Source organism: Micromys minutus, assembly GCF_963924665.1.
Source record: "Micromys minutus genome assembly, chromosome: 2".
Classification (NCBI taxonomy): domain Eukaryota; kingdom Metazoa; phylum Chordata; class Mammalia; order Rodentia; family Muridae; genus Micromys; species Micromys minutus.
The window spans coordinates 18,627,021-18,644,584 of record NC_137971.1 but is presented as its reverse complement, the minus strand read 5'-3'; the positions used below and the strand labels follow the sequence as shown (position 1 = coordinate 18,644,584).

At 42.6% G+C, this 17,564-nt stretch overlaps 1 protein-coding gene across 1 annotated transcript in view; it reads left to right on the top strand.

The window, feature by feature from the left end:
* Positions 1–3,137: 3,137 nt before the first annotated feature.
* The window catches only part of PI4K2A (phosphatidylinositol 4-kinase type 2 alpha), a 29,174-nt gene continuing 14,747 nt past the window's right edge, over positions 3,138–17,564 (top strand). The window contains exons 1-3 of the mRNA XM_080911299.1: positions 3,138–3,588; positions 12,651–12,851; positions 17,356–17,487. Coding sequence (XP_080767425.1) covers positions 3,157–3,588; positions 12,651–12,851; positions 17,356–17,487 — 765 coding nt within the window. The 5' untranslated portion in view covers positions 3,138–3,156. The remainder of the gene's footprint in view (positions 3,589–12,650; positions 12,852–17,355; positions 17,488–17,564) is intronic.

Genomic DNA, 17,564 nt, shown 5'->3' with positions numbered 1-17,564 from the left:
TGATTTCTGTGTTCAAATGCTATCTTTGCTGCTTACAAATTGTGTTTTTTGCATAACTTAGTAAGATCTATTAGCCTGTAAAATGAGATCGGACAATAAAATTCAATATCGTGCTAATGCTCACTTGGTGATACAAGCTAGACTGTGGAATTGACTGTAGATTAAAGCGCAGTCATTGAGAAATGGGATCTTCTTAGAACTTGTCTTAGGAAATACAAAGAAATGAAATTAAATCACAGATTGTGTGAGACCAAATTATGGAAAACCTTATAAATTAGCAAAAAAGTTTGCAAAATGTAGTTTCATTGGTCAACAAGATGGCTTGTTAGGTAAGAGCAAATTATTTCGTCTCATTGGGAATGGCAGTTAATGAAACTAATCCATGTAAGAAAGTTAAAACAATGCCCAGTGCAACTTAGCACTGGCTAAGTGCTCTCCATGTGTGTTAGGATACATGCTTACCTAAAAGGGAAACCTAGATCAAAGTGGTAGAAACAGAAATAAAGTTTGAGGGGAAAACTCAGAATTCCGGGGAGAACTTAGAATCTTGGATCTTTCCTTGCCCATAATTTAAAATCCATTAGCTAAATGAGATGAATGATATCAAACACCATTTCCATGGTTCTGAGAACCCACAAAGTAGACATCACTACATCAGTTATGTAGGGTCTGAAGCGATGGCTCATCGGTTAAGAACACTGACTGCTCTTCCAGAGGTCCTGAGTTCAATTCCCAGCAACCACATGGTGGCTCACAACCATCTGTAATGGGATCTGATGCCCTCTTCTGGTGTGTCTGAAGACAGTTACAGTGTACTTACATACATGAAATAAATACTTCTTTTAAAAAACAAAAACAAAAAACCACTAGTTATGTAAACATCACTATGTAGCTACTTTACTATGACTGAAAGGCCAGCAGAACTCTTTATAGATCTTTAGCCAGGATAGTTTATTTATTTTTTGCTGTATTGGAGGTGAACACAGGGTCTTCTATATGGTAAGCAAACACTCTCACTAAGATAGCCTCTCAGCCCTGAAAGGGTTCACTGGAAAAAAGGAAGTTGAAGACATTCTCATACATACAACCAAACAATAGCTCTTTTGATTAAATACTTCTATGAAGTTGAACAATAATTTGACTCAAGAAAATAGGCTATCGGGGACTAGTGAGATGGGTCACCAGGTTGGCACTTGTCACCAAGCCTGACAACCCTGAGTTTGATCCCTAGAACTCACCTAATAGAAAGTGTGACCTCCACACATGGACACACATGTGACACATGTGTACATGCATACATTCAAAAACTAAATGTAAAACATTAAGGTGATTATGTGATTGGTCATCTCCTGTGAAAACTCTTCTACCTGCTGGTGGTTCTGAGAAGAAAAACAAAAATATCATTAGCCATGATCTCAGTGGTTATGAAAGGGCTGTCGATGTCTGTGGAGGGCTTTTGGTGCCTGAGTTTAGGTAATGGTGATTACGGTCATTTTATAGATGAGGAACTTTCAAAATTTTTAGAAGTCAACCTCTTTTAAAAATGCTAATCATTTATAGACCAGAGCTTAACCTCAAATGTCTCTGATCTTCAAGCCCATGTATTACATTTTACACTTTAATTTTATTAAAATTAATTATTTTTTAAGGTTTAAAAAATATGTCTTATATGCATTGGTGTTTTGCCCGTAAGTATGCCTGTGTGAGGGCGTCAAATTCCCTGGAGCCTGAGCTACCTGCACAACTGTCATGTGAATGCTATACTTTTACCACTGAGCCATCGCTCCAGCTCCTATGATTAATTATTATCTCTCTGTCCTTCTGAATATGTCTGTCTCCCTGTCTCTCTGTGTCTCTGTGTGTGAAGATATCTGAAGAGGCTAAAAGGAGAGTGTCAGATTCCCTAGAACAAGAGTTATAGGTTTTTTTGATCCACCTGATATGAGCGCTGGGAACTGATTCCTCCAAAGCTCCCAGATGTCACATCCCCTCTGCTGGCTCACTAGGCCTTTGGTGTTTAGCTCTGCTTCTTCTCAGCCAAGCATGTTGTCCTAAACAGCCTTCTTCCTCTTTCTCTTTGATAATGTCTAAAGTGCATGGTAGGTATGTCGTTTCTTTCCCTCTTCGTGATTCAGCTACTTCCTTTAGCACCTGGCTCTTAGTACAGACTCTGTAGACAGCCTTTTCTCCCTTTCCTACCCATTCTAAAAGTCTATGAACTAATGTGAACTTTCAGCTAATATTGTTAGCTTTATATCTCTGACTGTCTCCAGGTGGTGTTTATACAGAGCGAGGACAAAGCCATATTTTTCTTCTTTCCATCATTAATGAAAATGAGGACCAACTGTGTCTAAACACTGAGATGAATAAAGTCATGGAGTAATTTATTTTCAAGGGACCAAAGCTTTGCTCAATGATCAGATCAGCATAAAGCATCGAGTCATTTGCTCACACACCATGTAAACTGCACGAAGACTGACATTTTTATTATTTGTTTATTGATTTATTTTTATTTTTGGTTTTTCGAGACAGGGTTTCTCTATGTAGCCTTGGCCGTCCTGAAACTCGCTCTGTAGACCACTCTGTCCTCAAACTCAAAGAGATCCACCTGCCTCTGACTCCCAAGTGCAAGGTTTAAAGACATCCGCCCAGCTGAGTACTGGGATTTTTTTAACTTACTGAGATTGCACAGGTGACGTATCTCATTGTTGTCGTTTCAATTCTGTCCATAGCTGGTGCTTAGTGACACAAAAATGACATTTTGCAGTTTTATGGCCAGCTCAGGGGTAGCCAGACAATTAATAAGTTAGTAAGGAAGCGGCTATTAGGAAAACCAATTGGAAGCTGGAGCGGGTTAATGGTTGAGGGCGTACCTGACCCGGGTTTATCTCATAGAGCATGCGCAGTCTTCACAGAAGGTGACGCGAAAGCCAAGGAGGCCGTGATTGCGTAGGCGCAGGTTCTGATTGGCCACTATCCGAGCGTGATGGGCCGTGCCTACGCGTCGCCAAGTAAACAGGACAGGCTAGGGGCGGAGCCACGGAGGCACCGCGCTCTGGTTGGCCAAGAGGGAGGTGGGGGAGTGCCGCGGATTGGTCACGGCCGCGAGCTCGCTGGTGTGGAGCGCGCCGGGTCCCCAAGCCGGCGGCCTGAGGGATGGACGAGACGAGCCCGCTAGTGTCCCCTGAGCGGGCCCAACCCCCGGAGTACACCTTCCCGTCGGTCTCGGGAGCTCACTTTCCGCAGGTACCGGGGGGCGCGGTCCGCGTGGCGGCGGCCGGCTCCGGCCCGTCCCCGCCGTGCTCGCCCGGCCACGACCGGGAGCGGCAGCCCCTGCTGGACCGGGCCCGGGGCGCGGCGGCGCAGGGCCAGACCCACACGGTGGCGGCGCAGGCCCAGGCCCTGGCCGCCCAGGCAGCTGTGGCGGTGCACGCGGTTCAGACCCAGCGCGAGCGGAACGACTTCCCGGAGGACCCCGAGTTCGAGGTGGTGGTGCGGCAGGCCGAGGTTGCCATCGAGTGCAGCATCTATCCCGAGCGCATCTATCAGGGCTCCAGTGGAAGCTACTTCGTCAAGGACTCTCAGGGGGTGAGCGCGGGGGTGCGGGCGCAGTGGGGGTGGCGCCCCGGTAAAAAAAAAAAAAAAAAAAAAGAAACTTCAGCGCCAGCCCCCCAGGGAGATTGGGGATGCTTCTGGGGACTAGAGATGGAGAAACCTCGCGGGATGAAGAAATCAATCAGAACTCTTTTGCAGGGGGAGGCGTGAGCGGAAAGTGAAAAGAGGAAATTGACCAGATATGGGGCAGAAAAGTCCTGACCCATGCTGCTTTTCTTTTCTTTCTTTTTAACTTTTTTTTTCATGGCATATAATTAATTATTGGGTATTCTCTGCATTTACATTTCAGATGTTACCCCTCCCCCCCGCGCGCTGCTTTTTCATCGGTCCCTTAGCTTCCAACTACTGGCACAAGTATCCAGTCATTGCCTCCAGATTCGGGGCTTTAGGCCTATTCACTTTCACCTTTTATTTATTTATCTTAGTTTGGCCTAAAGCCGTGTGCCGACCCATCATGGGATCTGAGGATTTAATTTCAGCTTCTGTGTTGTGGGGTTCTTTGTAGGGATCCCAGGTTTCTTATTAAGTCATTGGTGACAGCGTGGGTGGACTCGTCAGTGTCATCTGTCCTGATTACTGCTCACTTCTGGGAAAAGGTTCACCTCGTTGCTTATGGTTCCTCAGTTCAGAACGTGGAGCTTTAAAAACATGAAACTGGCTCCTGCCCTTTAATTTTTTTCCCCTCAGTTCTATATTAGCAGTTTACTTAGCTAAGGCAGTTTTGCTGATCTTAATTTTGTCCCCTGCTTTTGAACTGGGGGTATGGAAGCAGGATAATGTGGGGCATGAGGTGACCAGGGCGGCTAAGAAGTGATCTTTATCCTTTTTAGACCTTCATAAAAATGTAAAACTTTGGACACAGATTAAACCAGAGCTAATAGAGGATTAGTAGGTCAAGATATGTGAGCTCTTGTTGATGTTTTCAGATGTGCCAGAATGGTTCATTTAAAAAAATGTACTTTTATTATATGTATTAAAATTACGGGTTTAGTTAAAATTGTATCAAAATTCCCTTGCAAATATATATTAACCCCACCCACCCACCCACCCACCCACCCACATTCACACTTTGTAGCTCTGGTTGTCTCTGGAATTCACTCTGTAGACCAGGCAGGCCTTGATCAGCCTGCCCGTGCCTTCCCAGTGTTGAGATTATAACCATGTGCCACCACTGGGAGCAGGTTTTTCCGATTTGTGTGTGAGTGTGTGTGAATTAAAGAAAAAAAAAAAAACCTTAAAAATTAGCCAAGTGTGGTCCGAGCCTTTAATCCCAGCACTCAGGAGACAAAGAAGCTGGAGGATCTTTGTGAACTGGAGGCCAGCCTAATCTACAGAATGAGACCTAGGACAGCCTGGGCTACCTAGAGGTACCATCTCATTTCACTATGTAGCCCAGGCTGATCTCCAACTTACATTCCTCCTGCCTGAACCTCCAAAGTGCTGTGTGGACTCTTTGCTTATCTTATTTTTTATTTTAAAAATCTTATGTGTCTTGATATTTTGTCTTTATGTGTCTGTGCACAGAGGATGGTTGGATCCTCTGGAATTGGAGTTACAGATGGTTGTGAGCCTGTCATGTAGGTGCTGAGAATTGAGCCCTGGGTCTTCTAGAAAAGCAGCAGCCTCTGAGTCATTTCCCCAGCCCCATGCGTGCTTTTTAGATGGGTTGCATGCAGTTGAGCTTAAGTGGCCAGGATGGATTGTGACTTATAGCTCTTGATAGAGTTCATTGAATTATTCACCCAGAGTTGCCCTTGAGATTACCAGGACCAAACAATCCTGTCAGCTGTGTTTGTATAAACTGGATTGGGGAAAAAACTTAGGGAATATACACAAGATTCCCGATTCAGCTCTGGCACAACAAACCAAATCAGCAAGACTTTTCTTTTTTATTCCAGAACAGAAGGGGATTTAAGTAAGAATGGGGGGGGGGGTGGGAGGTGAGTGGGTAAAGTGTAGCATGTTGGCTGGATCTTTTGATAGCCACAGGAAGAAGAGTTTTGTTTTTGTTTTTTTTGTTTTTTTTTTTTCTCATTTAGAAGTATGTCAGGTCATCTGGGAAATGATGTGGTGCTCTGATAAATGGGGTAATGTGATCTGTCACTTCTGTTACCTCTGTCCATCCTGGAGGACAGACCGTAGGTCCTGGGTTTTGAGACTGTTGCTTTTATTTTGGTGGTGTTTAAGATCTTAGGCTCTAATTTTCTGGCCACTGTTCTCTGTTAGAGGTAAAATCTACACACAAATTTAAAAAAATCGTATTAATATGACTGACTTCCCCTGCTCCCACTGAAAGTGTGGTTTAGGACAGAGCACCACTTCCTGAATGCTGCTTGTGGAGGGCTAGACTGGCCTATAGAAACAGTTTGGTATGTGTCACCTTAGAATCTGCACCAAATGTATTTATATTTAATTAATGTTTAAATTGTGCTTACTTTATGCCAGAACTGTTTGCTTTATGAGTATTAACACGTGTTTCTCATAACCACCTTGGAGGTTGCTACATCTTCACAGGTGACACTGGGTGCAGGGTAACTGATTTGAGCAAGGTCGGTCCCCTAGGAAGGCATCCTGGCTCCAAGGTCCTGTTCCTCACCTCAGTACTTTGTTTCAGAAGCAGTCAGCCTTGTGAACTCAGTTTCTCTTTTCAGCTCTAGTGTCGGTTAGCATTGGACTTGCCTCTGTGTGACAGGTATTTTTAAATCATAATCACCAAAGGTGGAACGGGTTTATTTATCTCAAATGTAAAGAAAGTGTGTAGGCTTCTCAGAACCAGCCTGGCTTTTCACTTTAATTGCAGATGCACCTGTCCTTTTAGTGTGGCTTATTCTTCCTCTGCTAATGGCTACTCAAGCTTACTTGTTTGTCCATCAGAAGGAGGGAGGGAGAGAATGTGTCCCCACCCTTTCTGGCCCTTCCTAGAAGTTGCAACAGATTTTTCTGCCTCCATCTTATTGTTTAGAACATAGTTGTAGTGGTTAGTGTTTGGGAACTGCAGCTTTTATCTTCTCTACAGAATAAATTAGACATCTTGTCAGGCAAGGAGGAACCAGTAATGTGTACAATAACTACTTTTGGAACAGTCTGAACTTTTTCTTAAGATTAATTTTTTTGTATTTTGAAACACGGTCTCTATGTAGCCCTGGCTGGTTTCGAGCTCACTATGTAGACAAGGCTGGCTTTAAACTCACAGTTCGCCTACCTAGTTATGGCTAGGATTAAAGGTATGCAGTACCATCCCCAGCCTATATTAGTTTTAATTTTTTTTATTTATGAGTGTGTCTGCAGGTTCTTATGCCACTTGTATGTGGGTGCCCTTGGAGATCAGAAGTTAGTGTTGGATCCCCTGGCTCCGGGTAGTTGAGAGCCACCTGATGTTAGTGCTGGAAATTGCTTAGGCCCTCTACAAGAGCAGCAAGTGCTCCAGCTCATCCTGGAAGACTCAACTATGACAGCCTTGACTCTGCTCCCCAGTTTATGGTAATTTCTGCCACAGGATGATTAAGTAAGGACTTGGAACAGTAAAATGGAAAATGCTAGATTAGCGGTTGTCATGGTGATGTGTCTCATATTACCTCTCCTCAACTACACGTTTCTGGCTTCAGATCACTTGGTGACTGGACTACAGTCGTATTTTCTTAGCATTTACTCTTTGATGATGTTCCTATTCTCAGGAATTGCAGAACATGGGATATAAGTAGCTTTAAGAAGATAATGCCAGGCAGGGTGGTGCAAGCCTATAACCGCAGCCCTCAAGAGGCAGAGGCAGGTGGGGCTCTGTGAATTTAAGGTCAGCATGATTTACAGAGTGCATTCCAGGTCAGCCAGGGCTACATAGTAAAGTGTGTTGGGGGGGGTAGGTATGTGGTTAAATACCACACTGGAAAGCCCCTGGTAGGTAATTCCTGACTTAGCAAATACCTATTCAATGGTTTTTCATTTTGCCCTTTATTTTTGTTTCCCTTTTAAAACAGGGTCGCTTAGGTCTAGCTGTTTAGCCAAAAAAAAAAAAAAAAAAAAAAAAAAAAGAGTTTGTACTCTTGATCCTCCTGCCTGTATCTCCTGAGTCCTTTATTATAGGCATGCTTCTTTATGACTGCTTATCTTGTTCTTTGGTACAGTTGTGTGCCTACTGACCTCTGCATTAGGCTCTTTTGGGTACATGGTGTTGTGTAAGGCAGTAGTAGTATAATTTCAAGAGGATATTCTTGTAACCACTGAGAATAACAATTCACTAAGGACTTCAACTTGTTCTTTGCATAAAATTACCAAGTACAGTGTCTGCAGAGATATCTGTCTACATATACTAGTAACTTTATATCATATCAATGATTTTCAACCTTAAATAATTGACCATTTTATTGTTTATTTAATTTGGGGGGGGGGGAGCGGTAAATAGAAGTTCTTACCTGCATAGCCTCCAGACTTGGAAATTTGTAGACCAGGCTGGCCTTTACTCAGATCCATCTGCCTCTGCCTTGTGAGTGCTATGAGTGCTGAGATTAAAGGTCTTTGTTTTTTTGTTTTTAAAAGATAGGGATTCACTATGTAGACCTGGCTGGCTTGGAATTCACAGTGGTTGACACCCTCTGCCTTCCAAGTGCTGGAATTAAAGGTGTGCACCACCATGTCCAGCCTATGCTGTTCTTAAAATCTGTTTATTTATTTGTTTCATATGGGCCTCTAAACGTTTAAAAAGGTTTTCTTGTTTGCATGTACAGATAGAAGAAACATATTCACTATTTGAAAAGCAGCAAAGGATGACTTCCTCGACTTCTCACACTCTTCCAGAAGAATTCCCTCATCCTTTCACTTGGTTAAGAACCATCACCAGATCTTAAGGAGCAAGCACTTTAATGATACAATGAATGCTGTATGGATGTAGGTTGTGAGATTTTTAAGCTTTGTCTGCCATCTGGTACAGGGAGCTAACCCACGCCCAAGTTATGAGTAAAGTAGTTTGTAGATCATGGTAGTTCTTAGACTATGGCCCAGGGATCACTGAAAATGTCTTTTGAGGGCTCAGGGATGAGTGGTTTCATATGTGTAAGGGTTTATTTGCCTGCTCTCAGTCATTTCCCTTTGTGTGTAGGACAGAGACTGGAGATCATGATGTGAGATACCGAAACCTTGACTACCCAGGAAGATATGAGGACGCAGTTCTCTTCTGTTAACTCAGATACTATTTTGAAATGGTTATTTTCATAAACTGTTGGTTATGTTAATATGTAGTGTTTATTTTTATTAAATGAATAGTTTTTTTTTTCATTTCAGCTTTAATTTCAAATACAGCAGGTATAGTTTTTACCCACAAATGAAGGCTTTGGGGATTCTTGTTTTTATTGATTTTATGCATATGAATGTTTTGCCTGAATATATGTGTGGTATATTCTGCAGTGGTCTGAGGATGTCAGAGGTGTCAGAGCCTCTGGAACTGCTGTTACAGATGATTATAAATTACCTTGTGGGTGCTGGAAAGTGAACCTGGGTCCTTTGCAAGAATAACAAGTGTTCTTAACTACTGAGCCATCTCTCTAGCCCCAGAATTTAAAAAAAAATTCTTAGAGAATTTCATATATTTGGATCATACCCACACACCCCTATTCCTCCTAGGTTCACCCTCAGTACCTTGACCTCCCTTGGAGTTTTCTTTTAAATTATTTTAGTCTAATCTGGCCTAACGTGGAGTGTGGTTGATCTTCCAGGGATCACACCATTAAAAAGAGTGATTCCCCTCTGGGGGGGGGGGGGGATCTTATTAATTTTTAACAATTTTAAGAGAATGCTAGTTCTGTTCTACCATGCCTATGTTAAGATTTCTTGAGGAAATCTTGGAAGAAGTTTGAGAATCTTCCACATTTGTGTATACCAACCAATTTATTTTGAATTTTTGTACACATATGCACAGAATGAGGTTGGAGGTCAGAAGGCAACTTGTGATGTCAGTTTTCTGCTTCAAACTATATAGGTTCTGAGGATTGAATTCAGGTCATCAGACTTGATGGCAAGTACTTTTTAACCCGCTGAGCACTCTGGCTAGCTCCTAAACTTAAAAACAAAAAACAAAACAAAAAAAGCCAAATTTTAAGCCACAACTCACTCTGGATATATCACTATGTGTGAGTGATTTATTTAAACTCAAGTTTTGAGTTCTTGGGAAAAAATTAATTTATTCTTTTTTTTTTTTTTTTTGAGACCAGAGTCTTGCTGTGTTGCCTAGGCTGGCCTTGTTTGTGAACTTCCTGTTGCATTACAGGCTTTGCATTGTTTTGTTTATTAAGATGGGAGTCTCAGAATTGTTTCCTCCGAGACTGGCCTTGTCCCCGGACTCCAGCAGATCTTCAGTCTTTGCAGTGGGCAGCTGGGCTGCAAACGTATGACACTTGACCATTTCAGGATCTCTTTGTCATACCCTTAGGTTGGTCACTGTTTGTAGTGATAGGAAACTTGGATCCCAGTAATTGATTGTGGGTTCTGACACTAGCTAGTGAGAAGTCTCCTAGTTCCTGGTACAGTTCTGTTTTTATTTATGGACTGCTACTTCTAAGATATCTGTTTATTATTCTACATTAAATAGGGAGCTAGAAAGTGGAGCTTAAGAAAAAATGCTTTTAAAATCACATCCATACAGATTCTCCTGTGTGTAACAAGATCTAGGAAGAGAGAATGAAGTGTTGAAGTCATTTTCTTTCCTAACTGAGTACTGGTAGGTTTTTTTTTTTTTTAATTTGCATGGTGTAGTGGTTTGAATGATTAGGCCCCATAGATTCTTGTGTTTAAATGTTTGGCCTTTGGGAGTGGCACTATTAGGAGGTGTGGCCTTGTTGGAAGAAAGTGTAGGTGGGTTTTGAAGGCTCAGGCTCTGCCCAGTATAGAATTACTCTCCTGGCTGCCTCTTGGTTCCTCCAGCACCATGTCTGCCTGCATTCGGCCAAGCTTCCCACCATGATGATAATGGATTAAACCTGGAAACTGTCAGCCAGCCCCAGTGAAATAGTTGCCTTTATAAGAGTTGCCTTGGTCATGGTGTTCCTTTCCAGCGATGTTTTAGAGTTCGTCTTCTATGGAGGGGAGAGTATTTTGGTTAGTCAGCAACACAGTTCACTGTGTGCAGTCACCATGACTTTGACAATTAGGGCAGAAGCTGCTTGTGTTAAGGAAAGCTACCACATGCTTCCACAGGCTAGGTCCTCATCAAGTTTTAGCAGAGCTGAGTCTTGCTGAGGTTTGTTCTTAGTCCTAAGAGGTGTGTGTGTGTCTCTCCACAGAATGCCCTTCTAGTTCTCCCTCCTCCCTCCCCTTTAATCCCCTCAATTATTTATCTAGACGGTATTCTCCAATGATGCCTCTGTTACTGAGATTAGCCATATTATTTTATTCCTTTGAAGAGCCAATTAGTGCTTTCCTCATGGTGAGAGGAAGTTGAGAAGCCTGGGAGGTCAGTACACAAATGACACTTGTCTGCAGTTGGCCTTCAAGTTCTGAGAATTTAATTTATTCCCCAGTACTTTCCAGCCCTCACTGGAATCTGGAATGTCTTCGTTCCCCTTTCATTGGAGGCCACATGCTGCACTGTTGAACCTGTTTCCGTGGCCTGTGGCAGCTTCTCTGGTTTTCGAGACTGGGTTCCAGATGAACACAGAAGCTGCTTCGTGTCAAGGCTTCTTACTAGCCACTTTGGATAGGAAAACAATTCTGTGGCAGGGTGTGGTGGCATACACCTTTAATCCCAGCACTGGGGAGGCAGAGGCAGGCCAGTTTGTGTGAATTCAGCTAGCTTGGTCTATCTAACAAGTTAAACAGGGCTACATAGTGAGACCATGTATTTAAATAAAAAAGTAATTACAAAGATTTAAATAATATCATTTATATTTTACCTTAACCAATAAATTTGACCTTAAATAAATGTATTCTCTTTTTTTAGAAAGAGAGAGAAAGATTTATGGGGTTTTATTGTTTTTCCAAATCCTTACAAGAAGTTTTTGAAGGCTCTGACCTCAAGATTTAATTCATTATTAGTAATGGGATAAGTCAGTTCACTAGTACTCACTTAATGGAGGCATATGGGTATAAGTTGTCTACTGTGACCTACCCTAACCCAGGAAGTGATACAAAACAAAAAACAAACCCCAAAAACATGCTTTATGACCCAGGCATCCTTGGCTTGGCCGTGCATTAGGTAAGGGAAGAAAGAGTCATGAGATGACTCACCTGGTTAGCAAGTCTGCTTTTCTTCCTTTGAATTAGCAGTTTGGGGAGGGGAGGAAGGAGCTAAATGCAAGTCCGGAGGGCCTAAGGTTCTGCAGAAGAAAACCTTCAGAGTTTAGGTGTTGTGGAACACACCTTTAATCCCAGTACTCAGGAGGTAGAGGAGGTGGGTCTGAGTTTGAGGTCAGAGTATACACTGTTGAGTTCTAAACCAGCCAGGGATAAACAGTAAGATTCGTTTCTGGACAAACAAAACCAGGAAGACAGATTAAGTTGAAGGTTAGAGAAAATGACTTGTGTGTTCCCTTTTGCTGAACTTTGCCTATCAGACTGTTTTAGGAGAGCCCCAGTTGTAACCATGTAACACATTGTTTTTCCTGCTGGGATTTTTGTTTCTTCTTTGGTTGCTTTGTTATTAAATTGTCTTTCTTAGACAATCCCCCACCCTCTTAGTGTCTCTCAACTCTTGGGAGGCAGAGGCAGGTGGATGGATCTTAGTTTGAGGTCAGCCTGGTCTACAGGGCAAGTTCTAGGACTGCTAAAGCTACACAGAAAAAACCTGTTGAGCACTTCTCATCGCCCAAGGTTTCTTCTGGTCTTTCTCCTAGAAACATACATTTGTTTCCTACAACCCATTTACATTGAAGCACATCAGAGAAGAAAGATGGGGAAAGCAAAGGCCTGAAGCAAGGCGGGGGAGTCTTGGTATCATTGGCTGTAGTTGTCAACTTTCTTCATTGAATCAAGAGCCTCATGTGATCTACTACTGAGCAACTCCCAGACTTGTAAATCGTCTTCCCTTCCCTCTCTCTGTTTTGTCTATGTAGAGGATCGTTGCTGTCTTCAAACCCAAGAATGAAGAGCCATACGGGCACCTTAACCCTAAGTGGACCAAGTGGCTGCAGAAGCTGTGCTGCCCCTGCTGCTTTGGCCGAGATTGCCTTGTTCTCAACCAGGGCTATCTCTCAGAGGCAGGGGCTAGCCTGGTGGACCAAAAACTGGAACTCAACATTGTACCCCGTACAAAGGTCAGTGACCCAATTCTGGGGAGCCTTAGTTCTTTGCTATAGGTTTGCCTGGTCCCTGAGTTCTGTTGTTAGTGGAACAGAAGGTCCAGGGAGGACCTGTTTGAATCTGAGATACTCAGCTTTTTGGGGTTGGATGGTAGGAACAGGCTTACAGTTCATCTGATAAAAGCTATTCTCAGGACACAGATGGGTTTTATATACAATCCCAGGAATCTCACAGGTGCCTCGTGTATTCAGACAAGCTGGTTATAAACCTAGGTGCTTTTACTGCTCATTCTCAGTGACTTCTGGACCAAGATTTAGTTACACAGTTTCTTTTCTTCCTTTCCCCTCCCCTTTTCTTCTTTTTGGGAGGGATTTTGAGACAGGGTTTCTCTGTGTAACCCTGGCTGTCCTGGAGCTCACTGTATAGACTAGGCTGGCCTAGAATTCACGGACATCTGACTGCCTCCCGAGTGCTGGGATTAAAGGCATGCACCACCATGCCCAGCATGCTTGTTCTCTGTCTGTCTCTCAATTTAAAAATTGATGTGTGTTTGTGTCTACATGTGTGTATGAGCTCATGTATGCAGGTGCCAATGAAGGATGGATCCTCTGGAGCTGAAGTTATAGATGATCGTGAGTCTTCTCATGCGGGTACTAGGTACTGAATTCCATTTCTACAAGAGCAGCAAGTGCTCTTAACCACTGAGTCATGTCTTTATTCCCTCTTTTCTTTTTAAGTGACCAGGAAGGCCTTGTCATGTTGCCCAAATGAATTCTAAACACAGTATCTTCCAGTGATCCATCTGTTTCAACCTCCCAAGTACCTGAGTCTATAGTGTGCCACCATGTCTGCCTTTAGATACAAATTAGCTCATGTCAGCTAAACCTTATGCAAGGTTTGGTAAAGAGAATTTGGTTGGGCTGAGGGTGAGAGTAAAATGTGTGTTCTAACTCCCTGCAGGACTGGCATGGAATTGCCCTCACCTAGCTTCATGCTGTAGCATCTTGGGACTTGTCTGAGCATATCACAATAGAGGTCCTATCCTGGGGATGTTGCTCACTGTTAGAATACTTACTTAGCAGATGCAAGGCCAGGGATTCAATTCACAACACCACAGGGAAGGAAGGAAAAGAAAAGGACCCATCCTGGGCAAATTTAAATAGAGTCGATTCACACATCCCTTGTTTGTATTATGATTTAGTTGAGACTCTGATGAGTTTGGACCATACACCCTTTCCCCCTTTGAAGCAGCTGTGAGTACATACTTGATTTTATATGACTTCAGGGAACTTAATGATACTGTAGTGTTTAAGAACATCTTCTATGATAATTATTGCTTTACAGTCTATTTCCTAACCTGAAATCCTAGGTCAAACCCCTTCTTGACTCTAGGAGCCTCTTTACATATTCCCTGCTCAGTGCTCTGTAATGTCCTTTCTTTCCTAGTATAAGTAGCACAGAGCCACAGCTGTCTCCTGGCTTCCTCTGCTGGTGTTTCTGGGGTACAGAGCCTAAGGGTCCAAGGCTTGAGTCTGAATTCTATCTACTCAGTGGCTCTTGTTATGGTACAGTTGTGATATGTAGCCCAAGCTGGCCTTAAACTTGTGATCTTCTGGTCTTAGGCTCCTAAGTGCTGGGGTCACAGTACTGGCCTCATGGCTTTTTATTTGTGTGACCCATAGATAAATCAGTGACTCACCTAGTGTATGTTCAATATCCTCTCTGTAAAAGTAGAGATAGAAATAGTTATTATTTAGTAGAGTGATTTTTAAGATAATACAGGATTCATACAAAACACAGCCTAGTGCCTGACATAATGTTATTAACACTCCATACATTTAGTGATTTTTTTTTTTAATATTTAGTTTTTTGAAAATTTTCATTTCTTCCTTTTCTCCCTCCAAACAAACCCTCCCATGTATACCACCCCTCTTTGATCTCTTTGAAATTCACAACCTCTTTGTCTTTAATTATTTGTGTGTGTGTTTCTAAGTACATAAATAAATAATACTCAGTTTGGATGATGTTATTTTTAATATGTTTTCAGAGCTGTCCATTTGGTATTGGATAACTGGTTGGTGTGCTCTTCTCTAGGAAAGGCTATTTCTCCTACTTTCAGCATTCCTAGTTACCTGTAGTTCTTTGTCTAGGATTGAGGTCTCATGTTTCCCCCTCTCACGTCAGTCTAAACAAGTGGTCTTGTTTAGCTCATATTTAGGTAGTCATGTTGGTGAGATTTCATGGGTGTAGCTTCTGACAGTTTTAGAAGACAATCTCACAGCACGTTCCTTGTTCCTCTGGGTCTTTACATCTTTTGCTCTCCCTTCCACAATGATCTCTGAGCCTTGGGTGTAAGCATTTTGTGTAGCAGATTGATCAGTTGGGACTGTGCTTCACTATGCATTTTGATCAGTTACGGTTTTCTGTAATGGTCTCTTGGTAAAGAGACATTTGCTTGGTGAGGGATCTTGTGTTTTATAAGCAGTTTTAATCATTAATGACTCCCTTGATAGAGAATAATGAGTTCTGGGGCTTTCTTACATCAGAATCAACAATCAAAACCACTTAATATGCCCACAGTGGTGGTGGTATGCACTTTAATCCCAGAGGCAGAAGCAGGAGGATCTTTGTGAGTTCAAGACTAGGTGTAGATTGAGTTCCAGGACATAAAGAAACCTTGTTTCAAACAAACAAACCCCTATCTTCTTTGAGGCTGAGTTGAAATAGAACTTTGCAAGTTTAAAGAGGAATCTCTTCCCTTTACTGCCTGTCTTACTCTTGTGACAGGATTCTATCCAGTTGATCAGAGCATCTGTCACTATGGAAATGGGACTCACATTGTGAAGGACTTCAGATAGTAAAGTTCTAGTCACTCACTGGCTGTTTTGTTTCCTTGTTTCCTGTGAGGTGGTAACAGTTTCATCAGTCACACAGAGAAGAGAGGTGTGCTTAGGAAGAAAGGAGCCAGTGGACTGGATAGCAGGGAAAGGGTGCTTTGTGGCTCCTACAGGCTAGGGCTTTCAAGTGGAAACCGGAAAGATGGCCTTAAAACACTTTTCTTCCCACATGTATTTATCATGTATAGTAGGCAGTAGAGATCATGTATGCCAACATTCCCATGTGGGAGTTGATGCTCTCTCTCTCCACAGTTGTGTGTTTGAGGGCCACATTCGGGTGGTCATGCTTGGTGGTAAGTACCCTGGGCCATTCTGCCAGTACTTTTTCTTTCTTTGTTGTTCCTTTCTCCCCTCTTCTGTTTCTCTCTTTCTCCCTCCTTTTTCCTTCTCTTCCCTTTTGTAAAATAATTTTTAATATAAGTGTAATTAATAAATTAATTCAGCAGTTGTATTTCTTTATCTTAGCTAGTTCCAATAAGCACACAGAGAGACCAAGATTTTTATTTTATAGTTTTACCTCAATTATCTAGGGTGTTGGTTGAGTTACATTAATCCCTAAGCTAATCTGGCTACCTCCCAGTCATGCTCCCAACTAAACTTGCAATTAGGGCTTTTGTTGTTCAGTTGAACTCTTTTTTTTTTCTTCTAAAGATTTATTTATTCTTTTATGTTACGAGTACACTTGGTGTCTTCAGACACACCAGAAGAGGGCATCAGATCCCATTACAGATGGTTGTGAGCCACTATGTGGTTGCTGGGAATTGAACTCATGACCTCTGGAAGAGTAGTCAGTGCTCTTAACCACTGAGCCATTGCTCTAGCCCTCAGTTGAACTCTTAAAAACTCTTTTTTCCTTCCTATGGTCAAGCTGCTCTACAGACCCCTTCATCACGGCTCCCACTCAAACTCTCCAAAAACACACCCACACCACACCACCTCTCCCCCCTCTAGCAGAAGTCCCACCCTATTCTCTCCTGCCCAGCTATTGGGGGAATCAGCATTTATTGACAAGGCAGAGAATAAATGGTAAGAATTGTTTATGCAAAATTGAGGCAGGAGCTTCTTGCCTAGCATTACAGTGCCATGTCCAGATTGAAACAAGGGGGGCAGAACAATCAGGTTTTGAATAGCAAGGGTAACCTTTACAAAATGCACAAAAAACATCATGACTAGACCCCTTTCTTTACCTTTCCTTTCCTCCTGTTCTCCATTTGAGACCACTCTATAGCCCATTCTGGCCAGGAACTAACTGCATAGACCAGGCTGGCTTCAACCTTGCAGATTCAGCTGCCTTTGTTAAATGCTGAGATCACAGACATGTCTTCCTATGCCAGAGTCATTCACATCACAAGGGATATGAGACTGTTAGATGGTGTGGCTCTGCCATCTCAGAGCCCTTTCTGTACAATGTCATACATTAGGAAATATGAACTAAGAGTTGTGGGAAATATACATCATTTTATCAACATCCTATTACTCAAATTAGCCATATTGATTACCCTGGACCAGAAGACCAAGAAATGCTCTTTCCTTGGAAGAGAAACAGTTCTGTTCTCTGCCATGCTAGTCTCCTTTCTTAAACTTAATTCCAACCTAAATATATTTTCTCTTTCCTTTGTAGGTAGTATACCTGGCCAGTGAAACCTTCAACTATAGTGCCATTGACCGAGTAAAGTCCAGGGGCAAGCGGCTTGCACTAGAGAAAGTGCCAAAAGTTGGGCAGCGGTTTAACCGCATCGGTCTACCACCAAAGGTATAGATTGCACCTATGTGACTTAGCAAAGTTGATGGTTTATGGAGGTGTAATCACTCAAGATGAGAAGCAGGGTG